The 27,794-nt window shown below is 30.9% G+C and overlaps 1 protein-coding gene across 1 annotated transcript; it reads right to left on the minus strand.

Moving 5' to 3' along the window:
* Nucleotides 1-27,794, minus strand: LOC139496283 (cytochrome P450 3A4-like). The gene is made up of 14 exons (XM_071284784.1): nt 27,724-27,794; nt 18,534-19,228; nt 17,464-17,560; nt 14,342-14,394; nt 12,269-12,365; nt 10,362-10,481; nt 9,238-9,329; nt 8,235-8,386; nt 7,119-7,231; nt 6,104-6,349; nt 5,124-5,212; nt 4,229-4,366; nt 3,618-3,780; nt 1-3,089 (listed from the first exon to the last, which is right to left on the minus strand). Exons 2-14 carry the CDS (start codon nt 18,584-18,586, stop codon nt 2,994-2,996), a joined length of 1,509 nt encoding a protein of 502 aa, XP_071140885.1. The 5' UTR covers nt 18,587-19,228; nt 27,724-27,794; the 3' UTR covers nt 1-2,993.

The following is a 27,794-nucleotide window of genomic DNA, read 5'->3' on the forward strand; positions in this document are numbered from 1 at the left end:
AAAAGTTTAAATATTTGAATTTTTAATTAACAACAATTAAATGTTATAAACGTAACATAACAAGTCTGCCCTTCCTCTCGACTCTTCAAGAAATTAATGTACATGTATTTCATCAACATATATTATGGCGAAAACATAAAGAAATATATATATATATATATAAATAACCACAAAACAAGAGAAGAAATAATAGCAAGAAGAAAACAAATATCATTATTACAAATAATCTTGGATCAAATATTTTCTATAACAAAAAGAATTGACATGCACAAATTTTACACGGTTTCTATAATATCGTCATTTATTGTTGCCAGATGAAAGTTATATCAGAGTACGTCATTCATTGTTGCCAGATGAAAGTTATATCAGAGTACGTCATTTATTGTTGCCAGATGAAAGTTATATCAGAGTACGTCATTTATTGTTGCCAGATGAAAGTTATATCAGATTACGTCATTTATTGTTGCTAGATGAAAGTTATATCAGAGTACGTCATTTATTGTTGCCAGATGAAAGTTATATCAGATAACGTCATTTATTGTTGCCAGATGAAAGTTATATCAGAGTACGTCATTTATTGTTGCCAGATGAAAGTTATATCAGAGGACGTCATTTATTGTTGCCAGATGAAAGTTATATCAAAGTACGTCATTTATTGTTGCCAGATGAAATTTATATCAAAGTACGTCATTTATTGTTGCCAGATGAAAGTTATATCAGAGTACGTCATTTAATGTTGCCAGATGAAAGTTTTATCAGAGTACGTCATTTATTGTTGCCAGATGAAAGTTTTATCAGAGTACGTCATTTATTGTTGCCAGATGAAAGTTTTATCAGAGTACCAGATAAACTTTATATCTGAGTATATATTACTTTGAAAATATGAAATGAAGCATAATGGTGAAAATGTAACAGAGAATAAGACATACAAATATTTTAAATATACACCAACGTACAAATGTAACAGAGAATAAGACATAAAAACATTTACACCAACGTACAAACACGCAAAATAATAACCTCGTACATGTAAAATCAAGAGAAAGTTATATCAATTCGCCGTTTTAGAATCTAAAGCATTCAGAGTAATATTTCCAAAAGCGTACACCAAAACGATGTGATTGGTTTAATACGTGATAAAAAATAGAAATTCAACCAATGACGTAACGTTATTTTCATTTTGGTGTACGCATAATGAGATTACCCATAGTTCTCTAGATTCTAAAAAGGCTAATTGCCAATCAAACTCATACCACACTACATGATTAGGATAATACATATACAAATACTAATCCAGGTAGTCAAAATAATACTTTATAATGTTCGTGCGTGCACAATGCTTTTTTTTTTTACCTTTCTCTGAACTCTCATAACTTACATTTTTTAAAAGTACATAGACAAGATGTAAGATTCTAGTATTGGACTAAAAGTGATAATAAAAGAAGAGTTTAATTCATCTGATCTAAACTTTGTTTATGAGAGTCTCTCTTGTCAATCGATCTACGTGGAAATTTCGAAATACACTTCACTTATTCATTGGAATCACATTAACCATGTTAACAAAAGCAATTCAATATCTGGTTTACAAGCAAGGATTGAAATTAGCGCTGGTCCGGTGGTCCGAGATCAGTAGACCTGGATTAAAAAGGAATTTTTGTAACTGTATCTTCAAATTTTAAGTTAGATTCTGTACTAGCTTATAAATAATCAGAACAGCACAACATCTACGGGAATAAAGGAGCTGAAAGCACTTTCATGTCTAACATTTCTAAAGCAAGCTTGGAAATAAAAGTAAACATCTATCATTTATATAACTTAGTGTTTGCCAAATGAATGTGATTTTTACAGGACCAGTAGATTTGGAGCCGGACCAGTAGATTTGGAGCAGGACCAGTAGATTTGGAGCATGACCATTCGATTTGGAGCAGGACCAGTAGATTTGGAGCCGGACCAGTAGATTTGGAGCCGGATCAGTAGATTTGGAGCAGGACCAGTAGATTTGGAGCCGGACCAGTAGATTTGGAGCTAGACCAGTAGATTTCCCAGTCCACTTGTTCCAGCTGGTCAGTACACAAAAACGCTTAAATTAGACTCCTGTTTACAATGATTACACAGATATAATGAATACTGTCTAATTGATTGGTGAGAAAGCACACGTTTAAATACTAGCCAAAGACTTTTTATGAATATGAAAGCGTTTCGATGGAAATATATGGACATTTAGTAAAGAGTACGAAGGACAGTTTCTTTGATAATTCACTTCAAAATCTTTAAGAAAAAAAATAATCATATGATATGTAATGGCAAAATGTCATATGATACTGTAAAAACGTTTATTTTTAGGTGTTGAAAAGTAGCAAATGTATTCGCGTTTTCAATTTTTCTGATTTTTGTACTCCTTTAAGATTGGATTTATGCGATGAAACTTTTTTTGGTGATTTTTCTCTTAATCACGAAAACAGCGGGAAAAAACCTTGATATGACTCCATGCTTTACACTTAAATATTTATGAGGAGATATTCAATCGTTTTATGTGTTATTATGTTAAAAGAGTATTTTATTGGTTATGATTAAAGATTGATTTTTCATGATATACAGATTAGGCACTATGTAAAATGGATTGGTTAGGCTATGCATGGAAACACTGATTGATTTATAGATAATCTCAAAAAGTATGTTGGTTATCACATTAAAACAACGTCACAGTTAAAATAAAATGAATATGCCTCACATTAATTCGGCAGTTTCATACACATTCTAGCACTTCACATGAACTACTTTCGAAATTGTAGCAGTCTTGTGGTTCATTGAACCAAGATCTTATTGTTTTAAACTATTAATTAGGGTAACAATTGTTTGTTTTGTTGTTTAGTTTGTGTTGATCATCGTATGCACATTGAGGTAAACACAGTGCGATAGATTACTGACTAGGTTCAAAGGGATTGAACAATTATTTTGTTCGTTTCTTCACATCATGTTGAAGCTAGTTCAATTCAAGTTGACAACATATTATTGTTTCGGAGTTGTAATTTGACATAAACACCATCTCTAGGAACAAGCATTGGTCGCAGTGCTGTTGGTAACGGGTCCTGAAATTTAAAACATTTGTTTATTGTATTTTAAAAAATTGAAAAAAAATGAAATACGTAGTCAGGAATATGACAGTTATTATTCATTCGTTTGATTCGTTTGAGCTTTTGATGTTGTCATTTGATTAGGAACTTTCCGTTTTGACTTTTCATCGGAGTTTAGTATTTTGTGATTTTACATTTTGCATGAGTATGGTACTTAATAAATTTCAAAAGACCCCAGTCGTGCAGGAGTTTGTTACGTCTGTTGGCACAACTGTCTTCACTGTATTTACAATGGGTTTGTTTACTTGATCGTAGTAAAAGCTTTATATCATTTTCTTTAAAATGTATGTCTGATGGGTTTTTGTTGGTGATTCTTTTTATTAAGTCGTTGGTTAGGCTTTTTGTGTAAAATATAATTTTGGTTTTCTGTCGAAGTCTAGTGAAAATATTTGGACAAATATTGAAAAAAATATATTTGTATAATTAACATATTTATCAATATTGCCACAAATGAATCTTTTAATAAAAATAAGCATGTTTTACCTTAGTTTTTTCACATGGTGTCAATACAAACTGCCTAATTATAAAAACAATAGCAATTTTCATCAGTATTAAAGCTATTCTGTAGCCAGGACATATTCGTGGTCCTTGTCCGAACGGGAGGAAGCTGTTCGGATGGCGCATGTTCTTTTCCTCGTCATCGAATCTTAAAAAGAAAGCATATCGTTTATACTAAGATACACATATTTGATTGAATATGCAAATATATATCAATGTTTAAAAATTATATGTGTACACAATTAGTGAAAATCTGTCATTATCAGTCGCAATTGCTTCGAGTCACGGTTGCTCAAGCTATATCTTAATACAAAAGAACAAAACACATTTTTATTTTAGATATATGATAAAGTGTACATGTTCTGAATGTCTATATATTGTACACTCTGGTAATCCTCTTCTAATATTAGCCCTATTACAGTCAGCTTTTAGTATTATGGTATTTAGTATAATAATGCGCTGTTGTGTCAATATCCAGGAATTATTGTTGAGACCTATGATTTATATTGATCCATGCAAAAGGAGTTGTTGTTAATAAAAAACAAAGGTATTAGTGGTTTATAAAATTAGTACAGCTTAATGCCACATATGTTTACCTCTCTGGTTTAAACTGTTCTGGTGAAGGATAGATAGTGTCGTCAGCATACAACGGACATAACATTATTCTTAATACCATCCCCTTTCGGAATTCCACTCCATTGATCGTACAATCTTCTGTGCACGTCCTTGCCACCCTGCAAAACAAGTTGTCAAGCCTATACATGACACATTCTATAACTTGTGGATTAAAGATCAATTGTTCAACGATTATGTGCATTGTAAATGAATAAACATTGATAGTTATTATAAAAATTTTTACTGTTTCTTTGTGTATGATTTATTATGTCAGTTAATTAAATTTTGATTAACATTATGTGATTTATAATGTCAAGTTTGTGCATGAAGCACAATGCATATACAAAGTGTTGATGTATAAAGTGGGCGGAGATAATGATTCTACAATCTTGTGTTACTCTCATTCAAATTGAAGACACATGACACGATCAAATGATTCGTCTTTCAACCAATATAATTTCTGAATGTATATCAATTTAAAAATACTATTGATAAGCTGTTGAACTAAGAAATTTGATAGTGGTATATTATTTCATATTTTATAGGATATTATTTTAACCAGCTGGGTACACCAACAAACTCATTTTGAATGATTTGTTATGTTTAAAGAAGTCAACTGTTCGAAGATGTATATAGGTTATCTGTTGCAATGCAAACGATTCAATTATACTCTTTATCGCGAGATATCTGTTTTCAATATGTTCGTTAACTTAAAAAATCATACTTAAACACGAAAAAAAATGAAAAAATCATTCGCAAGGCAGTCACGAATCTATATAGATTGATATTGTAATTCCACAGAACTTCTATATCCTTATCAATTTCCCGTTTTTTCTTCACTATATGTATATGAATTAATTCTAATAAAATACATACCCTGGTGCACAAGGTAATATTCTCAGCGTTTCGTTTATCACATTGTCTAAATATTTCATTTTATGAATATTAGCCACGTCTGGGTTATCCTAAAATATTTAATTATTCTATACAAATGATTAAGATCTCTGGTCATAATGCAAAGTTGGTAGACTTGTTTGAAGACAAGGTAACTTAATGTTATATATAAATCGGAGAAAATTAAATCAGAAAGTCACCATTCATGCTTTTGGAGAGGGGTATATCTGTTTGTGTTTTATTTTTAAAGTATTTTCTAATTAAGTGTAACTCAAACGTTATTTGTATTATTTGGGGAACAGTGCCATTCAGATAAAAATGTAAATAATTTTCATTTACTATCGCAAACTACGATATACTACTGTTGCCTTTATTTGTAATATCAGTTTTCATTTTGATAATTTTCTGTTATAACATATGAAAGCACATCTAGTCAATTGTGTTCAAAAGAAGTTCACGATCACGATGTACTAACACATTTAGACAATGGTATAATTGTTATTGTTGACGTTCATAAAATTTCTCAATTCAAATAGGTCAACTTTCTGAATTTATTTAGAAAAACGATAACGAAACTTTGAGTATTTCTTTTTTTCTATTTGTTTAGCTTTTTATTGAACTTCCTTTTGGGGTATTATAATTTCCTTAAAATTTAACAAAAATCTAAGTATATTTGTGTAAAATTGAAACCGAACTGAGATTTGCCTACACTACTTAACCGCCGTTTGAGCTTCTAATGTATTCAAGAATTCACATATATTTTCACCTTTAAATATTTGCGATTGAGCGCTCCTTGTACAACTTCATCAGAAAAAGTGATCAAAAGTTTCTTAGTATTGCATTGTCTTCTGAAACAAAAGAATACAACCTTCGAATGAACGTTTGTTTTTCATTGAGCTTGTAATACGAAAGTAAAAGTCACACCAATTTATTTTTTTGGTCTATATAATGGCAGTACTTACAAATAAACCACAATTGTGTTTTATCTCTTGAAATAATTTTTCTTGAACATCTTGATTCACTGTTAATTGATGAAGTACAAATGACAGAGCAGCATTCGTTGTTCCAAATCCTCCACCAGTTATACAATTTAAATGAGCGACGATTTCTTCAACTGTCAAATGTCGCTGTTGGTTCTTATTATTGGTATCTGTTATCTTAGTGAAGAGTAGATAGTCTATCACATTGTCAATGACTGGTTGTTGACCCTTTGGTAAAATAATAAGGGTTTTGAAATATAAATGTAAAATAACAAAATTACTGAACTCCGAGGAACATTCAAAACGGAGAGTCCTGATTCAAATTGCAAAATTAAAAGCTCAAACACATCAACGAATGGACAACAACTTTCATATTCTTGGTACTTACATGTTCTTAAGTAGAACATACTGGATGAAACCTGGTTTTATTCTATATGTTCATAGAAGTTATTGTAAATTTTAAATACAATAATAATTACATCAAGCTTGGATTTTATTTGCACGTTTAACAACATTCATTTTATTTTGTTAAATGACATGTCTGTTGTCCCTAATATATTTGTTCTTGTTAAATAATGATATACGATATTCTCCTGATAGTTCCTATTTTTCTAATGATTAATTATTGAATGATTTGCATTAATATCAATCTTAGGTGTATCTCACAGGTTTATTGTTTATCTTTACATGTATATTGTAATCTTTGACATGCAAATCAGCAATTGCAATATATAAGCTGTTGTTCTTTGTTACACGTGTTCTAATCGGTATGTTACTGGCGTTTTTGTAGTGTATATATAGAGAACTCGTAGTACTTACTGTAGAAAGGGATTTGAACAAAATCATTTTGGTTGTCTTGTCACATAAAATAGTATTTGCATTTATTCGTATTAGCATAACCTTTATTCTAAGAGCTTTTTTCTATTTGAATAATTATTTAGTGTATAGAAATGAAAATAATACAATTTTATTTTTAGTTTAAGTAAATATGATATACCTGTTTTTGTCTTTTCTCGATTAGCTCTCTTAGTTCGTGAATATGTTGTATATGTGTACTCTTATGCTTTGTATCAAATAACTGTAGAAATGGTACTAATGAATCATACACTCCTGGGAATATACAACACAAACATTATGTTATATTTACAAAGTTACTTAAGATATATTGTTTTTACTTTTTTAAATTTTGAAGTCGACAAATGTTGGCTAAATTTTTCATGTTTTAGAATTTACCATTTTTTATTATGTAAAACATATGAAATTTTGACTGTGCTCGTGCAGGGCAACGAATGGAGATGTTTGATTTAATCATACATTTAACCATGTGCATATTTAAAAAAGAAACCGAAAAAATATAAGTTTTCATTTTTTACTGGTACAATGTAGATAATTTACAATTTTTGTAATCATCCCTATTACATCTGATTTTTAGAAATTTGTTCTTGATTAATCAAAGTAGAATTTTGCGCTTTATAGTGCCTCTGCCAATTCTTATATAGATATATTTCGCTTTTTTATGTCTTATTGATTTCTACGTTTTCTGCGTTTTCGGTCCTAATACCTCATTGGCTTTCAAATATTCGTCTTTGAGCGTTCCTGGTGAAGGTTAATCCAGGAAAGCGCTTTAAACGCATGCAATGTATAACGTAGTTTTTTTTGTTTTTATCCAGTAATAGCCAAAGACAAATGCTAATCTGCCAGTTTGATATCTTGTCTCATTTAAATCCTTATTTCTTAATAGCAAAAAAGTGATATTATAAGTTATATGGTTCGCCACTGACTCCTTACAGATCCAGAGAGGGTAAGTAAAATCCAAAGGGGGTGAGTCCCCTATGGATTTTAATCATCCTCTTTGGATCCGTAGGGGGTCAGTAGTTAACCGTATAACGAACCTATCGCACGCTGGACTTTTTCTGCTGCGTTTTGGTGAAAAAAAAACAATGAAACACAACCACATTAATAGACGACGTCACCATTAATGCGTCATGAACCCCCTATGAAATTTACTAACCCCTACAGTCTCAAAGGGGGTCACAACGTCATGGCGTTAAACCAATCACAACGTGATATACTTTAATATCATGCAGTGCCTATTTTCTGTTATTATATTTACTTGCAAGTCCTGCCACTGGATTATCTGCCGAGGATGACTCGTTAAAAACTTTCATAAACTGATACAATGTAGCATTTTCATCTCTCATACTATTGACTTTGTAATCAAATGCTGCATGTGCAAAAGCGTCAAGGGTGTATCGGTCAACGATCCTGGAATGAAAAATCAAAACAAAACCACTATTAGTTTGAACATATTTTATTGTTCACAATTACAAAAGGGTCAGACAAAAGTTTTACAACTTAGTAACTTCTACTCCAAAATAACAAAACATATACACATTAATTAATGAACACATCAAATAGTTCGTACTAACAAATAGTTTACGATTAAGACGTGAAAACAAAAGGAAACGTGTTGAAGCGAATCAATGGATTTGATCGAGTGCATCTTTTTACAGTATAAATAAAACACGAACACACCGAATTGTTTGTGTGAAATTACCTATGCCCAAATCATTTTAAGTGTAGACATAACGTTAATAGGTGGCTGTGTGTTTCTCATGATAATGCGTGGTATCTTAATATATTATGCAAATTTAAGGAAAGGATGTCAACTACACAATGTTAAGTATAGATTTGAAACTTAATATTATATTCTTTCGTTAAAATCCATTGAAGCGTTATTGATAACATAAGAATTATTTCCACTATTGTCTAACTAACAAGGCAAAAGACAATGATGGATAAAGACGATCGATTAATAATTAAATTTCATATCTAGCCCTTCCTTCCTATTCTAAATATAGATGACCATGCCTGTATTTGGTAAAACCATTCGGGATTTTAGGTTTTTGATGCTCTTTCACTGTGATCCATATTTGGCCTTTTAACTGTTTCATTCGAACGTCTTTAATGTGTCTTTTGAAGACGAAACCTGTTGTCAAGACTTTTTTTACAAAATACTTGAAATTCAAATATTTTCCATATCATCTAATTCTATATCCGTGTTAATGAGTAAATCATGAAACACCAAGGTTGATGAAGCCAGTGCCTAAACCTACCTTCCAATGTCGAATCCGTCTGTAAACTGGAATGCAGCATCAGACAACATATCTGTGAATTCAGCTGTTGTCTCGCACAATCGTTCTGAGACCTATTTGAACAAAAGTATGATAAAATAAAATAATCGTATCATTTTCTTCAACGTTACACAAATTTGATAATCATACGTGCACTCGATTGGGTGCAGCATTGAACATTATTTTTATCTTAATACAGTGACAATAAATGAGAAACGAAAAATATTAAAGGGACATTCAATCTCATAAACTGAAATAAACTGACACCACATGGCTAATAAGGAAAAGACAAACAGACAAAAATAGTGCACAAAACACAAAAATAAAAAGACTTGCAAACATGAACCCGATCAAAATCTGGGGTCGATCTCAGGTGCCCGTGAAGGGTAGATAGGTCCTGCTCCAAATGTGTATTTCAGATTCCGTAGTGAAGAATTAACGAGTAGGTATATTTCCTAATTCCAGCATATAATTTGACGCATGAAAGACAGGTTAAAAATTCCATAGACTGTTTTTATGGAATAAGTTTCTAAATATGCCACATATGGATAACGATACTTCCAAAAATCGGCTTTAAAAGACTATTGTATTGACTGAACAGAACCATAATTTGTCATGTCTTCTACGTCAAATGCTTATGGGAGCATTGTATGCGATTACAAATATACTATAAGCACAAGGGTTACAACCAATTCAAGAACCTATTTGCATTGTTGTGGATGCTTTATCCTCTTTGCATGACAAAATACAATAATGAGTATAATAAATGTTTCCAATTAGTCTTATAAGGCCTGAGATTTTTTTCTTTCATATAAGAGTCATAAGTGGTGCATGGTCGTCTTACCCTTTCGAGGTGCATAAGATAAACCTGTTCGTTTTATAGCGGTTCATTTTGGTCAGCATTCACCTTTCTGTTTGATGTCTGAAGACTCTTTTCTGTATAATAACGACAATTGTTCTGTGTATTTTTTCTTTCGATGGTCTTTGGCCATAACATTTTTGTGTTTTCCCTCTAGTAAGGACTATTATTTTACCTAAGGTGTTTTTTTTTTACGTCCGGAAACATCAATTCATTCTTATCATGTTTAAAATATAAAATGACTCACATTATGTATTGGCAATGAATTAAATGCAGCCACTACTGCTTTCCTCTGTGTTTTCCATCTAGTTCCGTGTTCATTTAATAAACTGTATTCATCGGGATAGTATAGGAAGGGATTATATATCTGTTAAAGTCGAACAAAAATTAGATATCTGTTAAAATAGATAAAAAATTATATATCTGTAAAATTAGAACTAGGAAGAAGGACAGGATAACGATTATAACAAATAGATCATATCCGTCGTCATCTGCTAAATAGATATTTAGAGAGCCGTGGTGTAGTGGTTAGTGCATCGGACTACGAACACAAAGGTTCCTGTTTCGTTTGATGAACATTTTAGTGTCTCAAATGTTGGCTCTCCCTTGACACGATTTGCGAGTATGGTCTTGAGGAAACATGTTAAGGAAATTTTGACAATTTTAAGCAATCGTATTTATTGGTTTATTACGTTAGATATTTAAGGATTGAGTTTTCGTACTTCATTGTTTACAATTGTTTTTTATTTCTGCATCAACTATTACCCAATATACATATTATTTTTAAACTAAGAAAGGTAGTTCTATTGTTTTTTTTCCAGATGTTACACAATGATAGTTGGCATTTTAAGACATAAAAGTCCCGATTTAGTCGAGCTATAAATAGAAACTATGAGATAATTAATAAACAATTAGCGTTTTTTTGAGCTGGTTCGGTTCATTGGATGTTTCCGTAATCTATTTACACTTTCTTCTTTAAGATACTGGCAAAGGCTATTTACATGATACATTCAAATCAAATCGCTCAGAGTAAGTAACGTTTTAAATTGTATATTGAAAGATAGATAATTATACTTTAGGTAAAGTAAAAACAAATGCGGATTTCTATTATTAGATTTTACGAGTTAGCTGCACGTAATCAAACCCAGGATAATAACTTAAGATGTTTTGGTAGATCAATAGAGTTTGATAATAGGTAATGAGTTTAAAGAAATAAACATGGGGTGGATTGTAATGTAATGGACTACAGCTTTCACACAAAAGCTAATATATCTGTGCATACTATGCATTATGATATCCTTCTTTAATTAGGGTTGTGGATGTAGGCGGAAAGGACGTTATTTTAGTAGCCTTATTAATTGTTTCTTCATTACAATGTAAATATAATTCTTCTTTTAATTTTATCATGTAGAAAGCTTGTTTTTTTATTTACAATTTGGTAATATGAATTATTGTTAATTCAGTTAACACATATAGTAGTATGTGTGTAACTTTGGGGTATCTGGAAGAGTAAGCTGATTACTTTTTTCCTCAGTTATTTTAACCATGTATTAAACGCGCGTCTGGTGTATATACATAATTTATTCCTGGTATCTATTATGAGTTAATTTGAAAGACAAAAATTCAAATATTGTTTTCATTATTAAATCGACCATATTGATCTAACTGAATGGTATAAGTTTCTAATCATATTCACGGTATTTGTTTTACTTATGAACCCATTAATCCATTTGACTGCACTCGGAATATGTATATGAACTTTGTCGGCAGACCGCTCTTGTTGAAATAAATTTAACAAGCAATTTACAGTTGTATAAATTTCAATAGTTGCAAACTTCGACTATTGTTTTTTTTCATATTTTTCTTATATGTTAATTCTGATCAAGAAAAGTTTATTTTTGGCGTCGTTGTTCTGCTCTGTCATTATAGTTAATATCGATATCCAATTCGCCGTTTCAGAATCTAATGCATCCTTGGTAATAATTTCAAAAGTGTAGACAAAAACATTATGAGTGGTTAAAAATATCATAAACAATGGAAATTTAACCAATGACGTGACGTTATTTTTTTTCATTTTAGGGTACGAACAATAAAATTACCCATGATGCATTAGATTCTGAAACGGCCAATTACATATTGCTATAAAATACATACTGGTCTTATATGAAACTTTTCAAAGTGTTTCACCAGAATTAGTCTTGACAATTCCGGATCACAAACAACAACACTAGGTTTGAATCCTTCGTAGAACCTACAAAATCATAATGTAAAAAAATAGTGAATATAACTACATATAAAAAACATATTTGTTCTCAATGTAAGTAAAAATTATGCATTTGTATTATGTAGAACATCAGCTGATATTCAATAAAGGCAACAGTAGTATACTGCTGTTCGAAAGTCATAAATCAATTGAGAGAAAACAAATCAAAACCGATAAACGCATCAGATATAAGAGAAAAACAACGAAGCAACAGAAACAATGAAGAGAACAAAAACAAACGACAATACAACACACAGAGAACCGAACTATAAAAAACCAACTGCCATTTTCTTGACATGTGGGTTGAACCTGGTGTTGTGGCACGTTTCTATGAATATACTGTTTACAAAACTTAGAACTTTTGAAACACAAAGGCTTTTCTACCTCAAGAATAGATGACCTTAGCTGTATTTGACAAAACTTTAAGAAATGTTTGATCTTCAATGCTCCTCATCCTCGTACTCTTTTGGCCTTTCACTTTTTTTATTCGAGCGTCACTGTTTAGTCTTTTGTTGATGAAACGCGCGTTTGACATAAATACAAAATTTCGATCCTGGTATAGTTAATGAGTTTATTTACATCTGAGCACATAGACCCCAAAGGAGCTAAATAGCTTCATTTACAAATGAAATGTCAATTTTTAATATATTTTTAGGAAAATCTGCGATAATTTTTATCTATTCATAACTCACAACTAAGTGGATATAACGATTACCCAAATAAAATAGTACATGTCAAGGTCAAGGTCAACGACCAAACTGCTTAACCTGATTTTATCAACACTGGATCTAGTAAATGTAATGTTTTTAAGTATTTCATTATATCATATATTCTTTAATTTCTTTTGATACATCTAAAAGTATGCTATAAGGTTATTAGACATAATTCTATTTTCCTATTTTCTGAGCTCAAAGCTTCTGATATTATCATAATACTAAGCATTAGACATATGTAGATCTCGTGTTATTGCCAATGCAAAAACTATCCACCAGAGGCCAAATGACATTGACATTAACAATTAACAAATTAAATCCATACCGCATAATGAACTATAAAAGACTAGGGAATGGCAAATGTAAAGCAATTCCAACAGATGAAAACTAAAGTTCTGATTTATGAATAAAACAATTCATGCAAATAAAATAAAATATACGGCATCAAACGACCTTTTGGAATTAAAATGTCAATTTGATATTCCAAATTTTCAATTTTTGTGTATTGTTTAAATTCATAAAATAAATACTGACATTGAAAATATCTCCCCCACAAATAAAGCTAATTTATAGTTTTATACTTGTTTACAATAACGATTAAGTGATATTCTAATATGACGCTCTTCCAACACTAGGAGAACGCACATATTGTAAATATGCATATAATGTATGACAGCTGACCGCCAACATTATGATTTGTTTAGCTGTTCCAATCATCATATTCACACGTCGTATGTTTTAATCAATGGGTAATTTGACGTCAGTCAGTGTAAATGTCGTGATAGAAAGACAGCCTCTAACTGAACACATACGTAATTTGACGTCAGTCGGTGTAAATGACGTGGTAGAAAGACACATACAAGACAGAACTCATACTCAATTTGCGCAGAAATATATATGTACACTAAAGTACAGTCTTGTAAAGATTGAAACATAAACAAACGATGATAAAAATATTCTTAAAAGACCGTTTTCGTCAACCAAAATAAGATTTATTTTATGTCTTCAGTATATATATACAAATAAAATCGATAGAAAAATAGGACGAACATAGTCTAATGATTTGCATTCACACATGTTTGTTTGTATGATACACAAGCAACCTCCTTCAGTGAACAGGGCGAGTTGGTATCGCTCGGGGTTAAATATATGTATACATAACGGCAATCAGTTTTCAAATCAATATAAATGTTAATTGCCATAAAATATTTACTTGACAATATCCAGTACTTACATTTACAATGAACTTACCCGTAAACATCACCGTATTGCTTTCTCCAGACTTTAAACATTGATAGTTTGTCCTGAAATTTAAGAGGCAAAGTCGCAATCAAGATTATAATGATGCGTATGTTAGTGTTGTCTTTGTCAGAAAGCACACAATAGATATCAGAAATATATTTACCTCCAAAAAAAATATGAAACAAACTGTTTCAAGAAGCTTGTAAGTTGTCTTAATATCGAACCTAAAAGGAATTCCAAGGGATGTTCGGTTTGTTTAAGAGATGAAACACCATGATATTATAAATTGCTATTCTTGATTTTACTTCACAAGGAACGCTCAAGACCGAATAAATTAAAGCTTTGTAAGAATTGAAACATTTGAAGAGATACATGTCAAAATAATAGCCAAATCGATGTAAGGAAAATTCGGTTGAAAGTATTTGAAACCTTATATTATATAAATTCATAAACTATTATTTTTTTAAAGGTTGATTACAAATTATGTTTGTACCGATGTACTGACTACTGAGGCCGTGTTCGCATTGACCTAAACTCGGTGGTGTGTTCAATGTAATTCACACGTAAACTAAACATAAATACGTTTCTATTGATAAAACTCAATGTTTACATGTAGCATAAATCATGTATTGTCAACACGCAGTCCATAGTCGGTGTAGAACTTGTGTGGTTCAGTGTGCACAAAACAATATGTTTCTTTAGAGCATGCATTTTGCTATGTATGTTTAAAGAAAAAACGTGTTTTTAATAAAATTGATATTTATAGTTTTTAACAAATAATTCGGTAAATTAATTGGTTTGTTCTATAAAAAAAAACCTTTTAAGTAGCCTTACTAGGGAGCCATCAGTTAATTACATGCGGGAAGGGGGTTATGGTTTTTATGTTCGACACATAATATTTTTTTCGCGTATAGCACGAACATTTTTATTTAATTTTTCAAAACTATCAATCAAATAATTTTGTTCAAAATTTATTAACACTATAAGGTATGGGGAAAATCTGGATTCAGAATTTTTCCTGCTCATTGAACAGAATATTTTTTATCAATTTTAAAATCAGAATATTTCTTTATGGTGAAAAAAAAACCGTTTTAGTTGAATGGTCATTCCCTGAACCCCTTAGCCAGACTCAAAGCATCATCATTGCCAAACATGTAATTCATTTTAAAATGTCTTCCTTAATTGACTGGACGTTCACGAAATATTTGCCATAGGTCAATCAACGATTCACTCATAAATGCATTACTAAAACATCCTTAACATCTCAATACTTCTTCTTCGTTTGTAGCCTACGTAATTTATGGCGTTATTAGTGGCGGATTAAGACAGGGGCGGGTTACGGGGGTTTGAACCCTTTGTTTCGGACGATCAATGTTTGGAACCCCATGCATTTGAAAAATGACTTTATCCGCCTCTGGTTATCGAGAGATTTTCAGTTTCTTAAAAATAGGTACAAATCATCAAAATGACTTTCATCACTGCAAAATTTGATTCGATTCTATGTAATGAACATTTAAATGACACATAGTTTATAAGTGTGAACAAAACTTATGCACAGGTAACTAAACCAGGTGTATAGATGTGAACAAATCAAATGTGAAACAATGTACATAACATTAAACTTATTGTAAACATGTTTACTGTACATGGCGTTTGGTGCGAACACGGCCTGAGATGATGATACGCTGAGTAACTCAGTGGTTTGCCTACTATGTAAGGCTATAAAACACTCTATAAAGTTTATGCTTCTGATGAGCTTTTATGAATTTACATTGTTCGAGGCTACAAAACTTTTTTGTTGTTGTTTTTCTGTCCTTTGTTTGTCTAGTGATTGTATTATTATACCATATGCAAATCGTATGGTTTCGAATTTTTCAAAACTTTTGATGACCCTTTAAAGGCATTATTTGTCAAATTGACGTTAGCCGATGTGACTAAAACTCAGATGTCCATCCATAGTTATAAAAAATATAAAATAAGCAAATAACAATACATTGGATCAATGATACGTATACACTATTTTAGTGTATTTCAGTCTTGACACCATCGTATTAACTATCGAGGCGACCTCCAAAGACTGGTTATATAGACATTAAATAATAATAGAAATATTACGTTTTAAAAATTATTATCTAACCACGCATAATTCATGAATACGGATTGAGTTCGACATTATTAACTTACAATTGAATAATTCATAAGCGTTTTTGACAAAATTGAACCGAACTCGTAGCTAAAGTCGAATTATCATTTCACTATCCAACTTTCTTTAAAGATTGAGCACACAAAAATCATATTCATATTTTTTATATATATCTCGAAGTTTATTCCCCTCTTAATCTATATTTATTATAATTTGTCGTACGAGTATTGCAGATAACTATTTAAGTTACAATGAACGTAATGCACTCTAGACTTATCGCGTGCTTATAGGCAATTAAGATGAGATAACTTTGTAATATATACAGACGTATCTAAAATCCAATTATTGTATTGAATACAAAGCTATGAGGCGTAACATGTCCTTGACCTCATAAAATATGTTACAACAGAGTAGGTTAAGTAGGTTTTACCTATCACAATAGATAGAATGCAGCAGATGTAACGATATATTTACCATTTATTTGTTTGTAAACATTTAGAAAAAAGAAATCTGCACTCGTGGATAGAGTCTTTTTCTGACAAATTTCTTTCGGTTTAGATGTATACATTTTATTTTGAATACTAACTCCTTTATTTCTTGCCCGGTTTTTGTTACACATTTCGTTTCTTTTATTAATTTGAACTCGTCAAACGTTTTTGTTTTTTACAAATTTTGACCACTACGAAAAGACATTAATTGTCATGTATTGACATTTGGACCAGTAACATATATATTGTAAATAATATGTCACTGATAGTTATCCATTGTGAATTACAGTGGATTCAGTATAATACGTTTGATACCAGTTGTCGTGGATTTCGTTGGTGGAAGTGAAGATCGGATTTAAATATCCAACGAAATATACATTGTATACAGACCTCGCGAAAACCACAAAATCAAATTATTCACAAAAAGTTTTATTGTCTCTTAATTAAAGAAAGTTGGTGACCCGAAAAATAAATGAATTTACAGTAACAGTTTAATTTACCTCGTCTTTAAACTCATGAATATTTCCCAGAATCCATACTGGTTTTGGTCCGGGAATTTTAAGTGTCTCAAATACACTATAAGTCTTGCGCATTTTCCTGTAAAATAAATCATACAGAAGTTTATAGATACTGTTTGGTGACAATTTTGAAAAAAAAATCAATTTATACTATGAATAATTAATTGTTAATGTTTTATTGCTTCTTGGATAATCATTATCTTGAACATTTTAAATTGAAGCAGTGCTTGTCTGTGGGAACATGATTGAACCCTTTAACATCTTTATTTAACAAATGTAGAACTGAGATAAATATTTCAAAAGCGTATTTCTCTAGTCAAATAGTCCTGTATTGTTTTCATTATTGAAACGACCATATTGAACTAAATGAATTGAGCTAAAAGTAGAAAAACAAAAATACCGAACTCTGACCCAAGTATATAACGGCAAGTCAAATACATCAAACAACTGGATAACAATTGCCACATACCTGACTCGGTACAGACATTTCTAATGTACAAATGGTGGATTAAAGCTGGTTTATTAGCTTGCTTAACCTCTCACTTGTACGACAGTCGCAAAAAATTGCAATACTTTGATAACATTGTGTGAACAAAACAAAAAGACATGCTAGGTAAAATGTCAAAAGTAAAAACGACACTTGATTTGTCAATAAAATTATATTACAAGGTTTGCTTCTTTATTGTGCGTTCGAAAATATTACTTTTTCAATATGATCGTGTAAGTTTTGTCTATTTTGTGTGTATGTTTGTTTTTTAATCTTCTCACAAAAAAATAGAAAATCGATTTAATCCCAAACAATAAAAACGTTTTGTTTATCATTTATTAACAATTATTCCTGTTTACGTGTTTACATTTTTTTCTTATCGCCATGTCATTGAGATATAATTTTGGAATAAAAAAATCCCTAATATGTTGATATTGCATATTTTCTGCTGCTACATGTTATGCTAATCCACTCAGTCAAAATGGAGAATAGGACATATTAAGTATATTATCTATATTCTATATCTGCCGGGAATTGTATTTTGCAAAAATAAATACATTCTTACCTATATAAGTAAATAAACAGTAAAACAATGACAGTAATTGCAAGGATTTCCATTAATATAATATGTTGTTGTCAATTGGTACTGCTTGATCACATCAAAATCCGCCTCTCGTCAAATCAAACTGCACAGCTTTTTCAGAGATAATCTATGTTCAGAAACAGAATAATTCCTTCCTGAATGTTTTTGGTTTTAATGCCGCAAAAACTTTTTTTTTTTACATATAATTGACACTTTTCTTGAGTTCAATTAATAGTGCTGACGTATTTTCACTGTCCATAGTTCTTTATAAAAATCATAATACTAAGCTCTATAAATAACACAGCGTAACATTCGTGTAGACTGTTAATTTTAACCAATTAATGCAATGAAATATGTTGACTATTTAATCTTGCAAACGCATCGACAATTAGCAAATTGTGTAATGAAATGTATCTGTAGAAAATCTGTAATTGAGTTATATTAAAGAAATATTATCTATTCTTCATGATAAAAAGTAAATATAACTGAGTGTATATTTTAAATCTAACCGAATTATCAACTATTGTACAAAGACACAAATCTATTTGAAAAAAAGATATATGAAAAGTACGGTCAGTGCACAATTTTGTTAAACACGCACATTTCTGTGGATCACATTCCGCGAAACATTTAGTTTGTATGTAAAAGGTGATCTGTATTCCTTTTGTAAAGAAGACCTACAAAGAAGAAAAATGTTGTAAATACGAGGTAAATTGATTAATATGACATTTTGTGCAAGGTATATGATGTTTAACTATTCGAATGAATTTCTGTATTTAACAGTATTTTTTTCATATTCTTTGGTGCAACAGTTTGCAATTGTGCATGTGATTCTTTTGACTGTTTTATATTCCTATTCCTTGGGTTGCGTTAAATCTATATATGTTGGATTGATGTCGTAATACAATATTATTTGGTCAATTATTTAGAATTCAATTAAAAGTTCAGTGTTCCTATTGGACAGTACACCACTTTGAGATCGAATCATATACATCATCCACAATGAGTAATTTTACATATTATTAACTTATTGAATGGGTATGAGTGTAATAGTAAGTTTTAAGGTGAAGGTATAGCACTGAGGCGGAGCTTATGCCAATAGTTGTATCCGAGGGGACCATACACCTACTATTACACGAATATCAATTCAGTTAGTGTTTTAATATACCGAAACAGACAACAGACAATAAATGTCGGTGCTAAATCGCATATCGTAATATGAAAAGCAGGAACACAACCATACAGTTTAACGTCTTTATATTTATTCTAAATGCTAAGACTACGTCACGAACCATTTGACGTCAATGCTAGTTACAACAAGAAAAACGTGACGTCGTAACCCCCGCATAATTTTTAACATTATCCAATCTAGTAGCTTCTTTTGAAATTCTGCGAAATATAAGGACGCTTGCGGACAAATATATTCACCGATATCCATTAGTTGGGAACTATTGACCGGTAAAATAGTTCAACGATTGCAATTTGAAAAATAGTGAAAATATACGGTAATTAGTTTTATAGAAAATGATGAGTAATAAAACTTAATATTTACACAAGAATACAAAGGAAAAGCACAGTTCTTCCCCTGAATATAACAAATATAAAAATTAGATTAATTTATATTCTCTAATAGCATTGCAGGAAAAATATACTTAGTTTTTATCCGGAATTTTTAATTCTTAATCGATTCATGACTTTTGAACAGCGGTATACCATGTACTTATGTGTCCTTTATTTAGGCATTTAAAACATTTTCTGAACATTTAAACAGTTCATTACAATCATACAATCAATCAAACTTATAATGGAAAAAAAAAGTACGAGGAACTGGGTGTACAATGTAGTTTACCGAATATTGTCCAAATATATAGAGAAAATTAACAAAACAAGGAAATACAGAAAATAGGATGAAAATAAAAAGAATGAATAAACATTGTTAAAGTGAACAAGAAATGAAGAATTAAGAACAATTACCTGCAAATTAAGGTATGTAAAATGAAAGACCTACCTATCAAAGCCTTATATATATTGCGTAGTTAATCCCAACACTCATATGACAAAACGAAAGGCAACAAAACAACTGTTTTATAAATATTATTCATCAGGAAGTGAAATCTTCACAAGCTGCCCACGACTTATTTGACCTTTAAATTGGTTATGTTAAATATCCGTTTTACTTGGAATAATGATTGATCAACATCGGATCAAAAAGTTTTATCACAATCAGTGCAAAAAGTCATTTAGTAGTTATCCGATGTACGAATTTTAAACAAAATTAGTGTGTTATTCAAATTAATATGCAGTTAGTTTTTGTCTAGAAATGTTTTCCTATATTAATACTTGAGATGTTTCAACAATAGGGATCCTGTATTAATACTTGAGATGTTTCAACAATAGGGATCCTGTATTAATACTTGAGATGTTTCAACAATAGGGATACTGTATTAATACTTGAGATGTTTCAACAATAGGGATCCTGTATTAATACTTGAGATGTTTCAACAATAGGGATCCTGTATTAATACTTGAGATGTTTCAACAATAGGGATCCTGTATTAATACTTGAGATGTTTCAACAATAGGGATCCTGTATTAATACTTGAGATGTTTCAACAATAGGGATCCTGTATTAATACTTGAGATGTTTCAACAATAGGGATCCTGTATTAATACTTGAGATGTTTCAACAATAGGGATCCTGTATTAATACTTGAGATGTTTCAACAAAAGGGATCCTGTATTAATACTTGAGGTGTTTCAACAATAGGGATCCTGTATTAATACTTGAGACGTTCCAACAATAGGGATCCTGTATTAATACTTGAGATGTTCCAACAATAGGGATCCTGTATTAATACTTGAGATGTTTCAACAATAGGAATCCTGTATTAATACTTGAGATGTTTCAATAATAGGGATCCTGTATTAATACTTGAGATGTTTCAACAATAGGGATCCTGTATTAATACTTGAGACGTTCCAACAATAGGGATCCTGTATTAATACTTGAGATGTTCCAACAATAGCTATAGGGATCCTGTATTAATACTTGAGATGTTTCAACAATAGGAATCCTGTATTAATACTTGAGATGTTTAAACAATAGGGATCCTCGATTTTGGTTCAGTGTTTCTTGATATAGTTGATGAGTTTCTCCCAGTTTTTGGTAATTGCCCGATTTTTTCCCTGTTAAATCGACTTATGACTTTTGTCAGTGGTATACTGCTTTACTTTATTTACATTCTTGCTACAGTTTATATGTTTAATCAGTTAAACTGAACATTGACCTTTGAACCATAAAAAAGGTAAAGGTAAATTGATATCTGTAAGATAGGCATGTATGTACATTTCAAGATTGCACACACTAAATAAAGTTGACCTATTGCCTCAAGGTTAAAAAAAGACCAAAACAGATAAACTTAACATTAAGCAATGCACTATTAAAATGCGATCATGGAAAATAAAAACTGGCAGTCTGAAGTGTACATCGTAAAATACACTAGTTATAGTTAACTAATTGCATTCAGTAATATATAAAAAAGAAAAAAGAAAACCGTAACAATGAGCAAAGAACTATGAAAATGAGGTGAAGGTCAGATAACACCTACCAGTTGGTAATGTACACTTTGGAATCATGAAATACACTAAATATAGTAGACCTTATGCTTATTGTATCTGAGATATAGACATGACCATGAAACTTTACGTACCTTGTTCACTGATCCATGATATGAGGTTGAGATCAAGTGAAAACTGTCGGATAGGCATGAGGAACTTACAAGGTAAGCACATTCTAAATATAGTAATATTATTCATCATCAAAGAAATTAACATTGCAAAACGTTCTTAACTCCTTTTCAAGTAGTCACTGAAAAATGAAATAACGTCAAGGACAATAGATATGTGACAGATGGAAACGTCATATCATAAGGCATCTATATACAAAGTATGAAGCATCAAGGTTTTCTACCTTCTGGACAGAAGTCGCAGGCTCGACAAAAGCGGGGAATCTACAAATTGTGGATTTTTTTATTTTCGTGGGCATCAATTTTCGTGGATTGCTGAAAACATTTACGTGTATGTTTGATTTCGTGGTTTTGCCAATCTCTTTATACAAAGCCTATTGGAAAAATGTAATTCGTTGAAGATTTGAATTCGTGGTTTACCTGTGCCCACGAAACCCACGAAAATTGGAATCCAACGAAAAATAATAAATCTACAGTCCTTTAATTTCCTCATATGTTTGTTGCCGGTTAACATATTTCCAGAATAGATCTTTGTTTTTAGGGAAACATTTGTATAGAAAAAGATTCCCACTGTTTGTTAATATTTAGCCAATTATATGTAGTCTTTCCTTAGCTTGAAAAGTAAATCTGATACGTGTTTCCTTTAATATAAATTCAATGTGACAATGATGTACAATGTCAATCATTAGAGTTTAGTTTTGCGTACACACCTTTTTCGGCTATAATAATAGACTTTATGGATACCGTATGGATCAACTTCCATATCAATATAAAGTCTAGCAGCTGTGGTATAATTGCCAATGAACAATCCTCCAACAGAGATCAATTAACATAGAGATCAACAACCATAGGCTATTGTACCGCCTTCACCAATGAGTAAAACACATTATGTATCGCGAACGATTACATCCAAGCAAAGCTGGAGGTTTGGCTAGCCCCAAAACCAGGTTCAACCCACCATATTGTTTTCAATGTCCTGTACCAAGTCAGGAAAATGACCATTGTTATATTATAGTTCGTTTATGTATGTGTTACATTTTAGTGTTGTGTTTCTGTTGTGCCGTAGTTCTCCTCTTATATTTGATGTGTTTCCCTAAGTTTAGTTTTTAGTTAACCCGGATTTGTTTTGTCCATCTATTTCTGAATTTTGAACAGCGATATACTACTGTTGCCTTTATTATCCTCTTCAAAACAGGTCTAGCTATATACAGCTCATATCAATATGTATATAAGAAGACAGGGGGTTAACTATGAATCAAGGAAGCAAAAACATAATTCAAGTCTAAATAAAGCCATTGTCAATATGATTTTTTTCAAGCTTGTTTTATTTACCTTATTTGTTATATGAAATCATTTGTGATGAATATGATTTCATAATAGTGATATTTCTTTTGATGAAATAACGTGTGTTTGCTTTTTTTTATAAAACATTTATAACACGTAATAAAATTGAGAATGGGGAATGGGGAATTACTCAAAGAGAAAACAACCCAACCAGAGAGCAATACCAATAACATGAACGATTGATGTTGTTTTTTAAATGCACCCGAAACAAGTTTATGTAATAACTGCTGACGACCAAAAGTTTAAGAAATTGAGGTAAACTTTTTAACACAATAAAATTAAAAGGTGTAAAGGCCTTAGGCATATAATCTTAAACCACTAAAAGAATTTGGGTTTTTTCATAACGGTTACGTTGGTGACAAATTCGAACACATGTTGCTAAAGCTTAAAACACGAAAAGCTAACGAGAACAATTGGTCGCTGATAAACATGCAGTGGAAAATGAAATGCATAAAAGGCGGAAAACAAGTTCTTATCTCTAAAATAAAATTAAAAAAACCACGTCCTCACGTTTCTGGCAAATCGGTCGCATGAAATTTATAAAGTAACATTTTCAATTTGTTCCAACTTATTCATGTTTTGATAGTTTTTATATGGGCTTAGAGCATGCAAGCACTTTGTACCAAAAAACGTATGAAATGCTGTTTTTGTCAACTGAGATTTCGCATAAGAAATCAAAAGTAAGAAAATTTAATTGCTATTTGGCATAAATTGTAAGCATCGGAAAATTGGAAAAATAAATCATAAACATGAAGTTTTTTTAAAAACAAGATTTGAAGAATATCTGTTTAAACCGAACAAACTTTACCGACATCATACAACAAAAGATATTTAAACAGATTTAATCACGTGTCTTCTCAGTCAAAATAATTGAAATTATTTCACCTTGATCCTTTGGTTTAAAGTCATATGAAACGATTGACCGGTGAAAAATAATTTTTATCTCATTATTGAGCCAATGCATCCATATATCATAAACGTAGTCTTCTGTGCATGACTTTATCATTTTTTCGCATACATTTCGTATAATCGTCCAAAAATATTTCAATCGGTCAGTGTTGTTGTGAAAATATGTCAGCTAAGTAATGGTCGTGTTTCGAAGCCGTAGTTTTACGATTGTCATTCGTTTGTAAACAATCAACAAAGAGACATGGATATACAGGTAAGCACGTGTATAACAGGTACAATAAGATATAGGTTATATTGATGACGGAGCGATGTAAACGTTTAGTTTTCCATTCGCACTTGCGTATTACAATCACCGAAATTTTACGAGACGGGTCATGCTGAGGTAACTGTATACGAAAACCATGTCGGCGAATGGTTTGCTGGAAGCAAGCAATTAATAAATAGTAAACTTTTCTAAATTTAGAAATATAATAGAATTTTCTTGAGAAAAAGGTATATGATCATAAGTGTTATCATAAAAACTAGCCATTAGTTCACAAATGATATCAGATATGTTCCTCACGTCGTAACTACAATCCCCTACCCTTTCACGATTGTGACCTACCGAATTAGACTATTTACCGGATTTTGTATCTCATAAGCATCACGACGGGTGCCACATGTGGAACAGGATCTTCTTACCCTTCCGCAGCACTTGATATCACCCCTAGTTTTTGGTGGGGTTCATGTTGTTTATTCTTTAGTTTTCTATGTTGTGTCATGTGTACTATTGTTTGTTTGTTTGTTTGTCCATTTAAATTTTAGCCATGTCGTTGTCAGTTTATTTTCGATTTATGAGTTTAACTGTCCCTCTGGTATCTTTCGTCCCTCTTTTATAAAAACAAATATGCATATATTATTTTTTTGATTTGAAGTTTCGTATGACCTTAAAATGTATGTAGACGTTCAGATATGCAATTGAAGTCCTGTGCCTTGTATCATAGATATTATAAACGAACGATATGTCATCATTTTTTATGAAATAACGACACATTAGAACATGAAACAAATGATCCAATTTCACCAGCAAAGCAATTCAATTTAAAAAGAGAAAAGTAAAACTTACAATTATTCCAAAAGACATATGCACATGCAAACATTAAGCGGCGCTTCACAAATTTATTGAGTAAAACAACTAAAGACATTTTCAGACATAAACTTCATCGTATTCTCTGAAAAGATCGGTAATATATTCCAACATTTTGGTAGTAAACTTCCTTTTTTGTAATTTTATAGACTATAGTACGTACTACAAATAGTCGGTCATTATTTCATAGACGTTTTACAGTCCTAAATATAGTATTCTTTTATTTTGGTATTAGAATATTTAAGTACAGGTTACCTTTATGATAATGGATAGACATCTTTACATTTTTACTTCACTATGTACGTATGCCGTTGTAATATTATGTAGTGTTCATGAATATAGACCGTATCTCCCTAAATATAGGACAAACATATTCATCTGTAAAACTTTTGCAATCTCAATGTTAAATAGTCTGTAAAATATTGTTTTTTTAAAAGCAACACATCATAAATATAATGCATCCGATTCCATTTTGTGAATTAATTTTCAATTTATAAGAAATGCTCAAAGCCGAATATCTATTTATACGTATAAAAACGAAACTGGTTAAGTGCTATATGCCTCCCAAAAAGACCCTAATTTAATAGCCAAGTCCTTTCAAGGTTAACTTTCCCTGAAGTAGTTGAAACATCAGAGTCTTGACAATTTTTCAAATTGTTTCCGGACAAATAGAGAAAGGGTTCGTTTAAATCAGCCAGAAACGAAGTACAAACTTCTAAGCATATAATACATTTCAATAAACTCATCATAGATACCAGGATTAAAATTTTATATATACGCCAGACGCGCGTTTCGTCTACAAAAGACTAATTAGTGAGGCTCGAATAAAACAAATCTTTAAAACAACTTTACTTATATCTATCAATTCAAACACGTATGATAATCATCCATGGCATTGCTGCGTATTTATGTATCCTAAACTGCCAAAAGAACTCCGTTGTCTAGAAAGGATTTTGATGGCTGATTGAAGTAGGTCCTATGAAAGTGATGTATGTCGATACCCTAGTCAACTTTGAATTGAAAGGAATACTGAAATACTGTAAATTCCAGTCATCTTTTCAATTTGGAGATGTTTCAAAAACACTAGTTAAGGTTGCTCTAACCTCAAAGAGTAAAAGGTATTTTTAAATGACATCGGTATAAAAAAAAATATCAATAGAATTGCCCTACCTGTGTTGGTTGCTCTAACCTCAAAGAGTAAAAGGTATTTTTAAATGACTTCAGTATAAAAAAAATATCAATAGAATTGTCAAACCTGTGTTATTTATAAATTTCCAGTACCAACGGTTAAGTTTAGGGCCTTGAAAATACTACCCAACAATGCTGACTTTGAAACGGGTACTTATGGACTAAAATTTGAATAAATATTTGTAGTCCTTTAAAACAATTTTATTATTTCCTTAGTCGTTTTTACAAATGCTTATTAAATGCTTTCAGATATCATTAAAGATAGGAATAAGATGCTTTATTTATGAGCTAACATTTCGGAAACAGTGTTTCTAAAAAGAATTTATATTCAAAGGTGTACCTTTGCAAAGTGGTAAAGAATCTTAGATAACCGATGAGGCCACTATAAATGGACATTCTAATAAAATCTTAATGATATGCAAGTTAGTTACAAATTAGAATTACAATTATTACATTTTCCCGAATTTAATATTTACGCAGTGTCATTTTAATTAATTATATTCTCATTATTTAGTTTTTGTCAATTTTTAATGGCATAGACTGCATTAAATGTTAGTAGGGTTTTTGCTGTAATACAGTTATTTTGTATTCATAAAATATAAAAGAGTGTTTTATATAGTACGCTTACATTTCGGATGCACATGTATAATTTGAAGAAGAAAATTTTAAAAAAAAACAATTGTTTTATTTATTGTATTTTTACAAATATTTGTTAATTATAAATGTTCATACATAATTTCTATTAATTACGAATTATAGATGTATAACTCATTTAGTACAAGTGAAATAAACAAACAGGTTAATTGACCAATACATTGCTTAATATATCTTTCTTATTATATTAAAAGTGTGTATTTACCTTTCTGAATGCTGAAGTTTACAAACTTCGAAATAATTTTCCGTCAAATGCAAAAACAAAATTTACGAAAC

This window comes from Mytilus edulis, chromosome 11, assembly GCF_963676685.1.
Source record: "Mytilus edulis chromosome 11, xbMytEdul2.2, whole genome shotgun sequence".
NCBI lineage: Eukaryota > Metazoa > Mollusca > Bivalvia > Mytilida > Mytilidae > Mytilus > Mytilus edulis.

Coding starts and splice junctions, on each gene's coding strand:
- LOC139496283 (XM_071284784.1), bottom strand. CDS start 18,586: ATGGAAATCCTTGCAATTACTGTCATTGTTTTACTGTTTATTTACTTA. Junction 4,367..5,123: donor ATATTACCTTGTGCACCAGG/GTATGTATTTTA, acceptor CTTGTTTTGCAG/GGTGGCAAGGACGTGCACAG. Junction 3,090..3,617: donor CACCATGTGAAAAAACTAAG/GTAAAACATGCT, acceptor TTTAAATTTCAG/GACCCGTTACCAACAGCACT.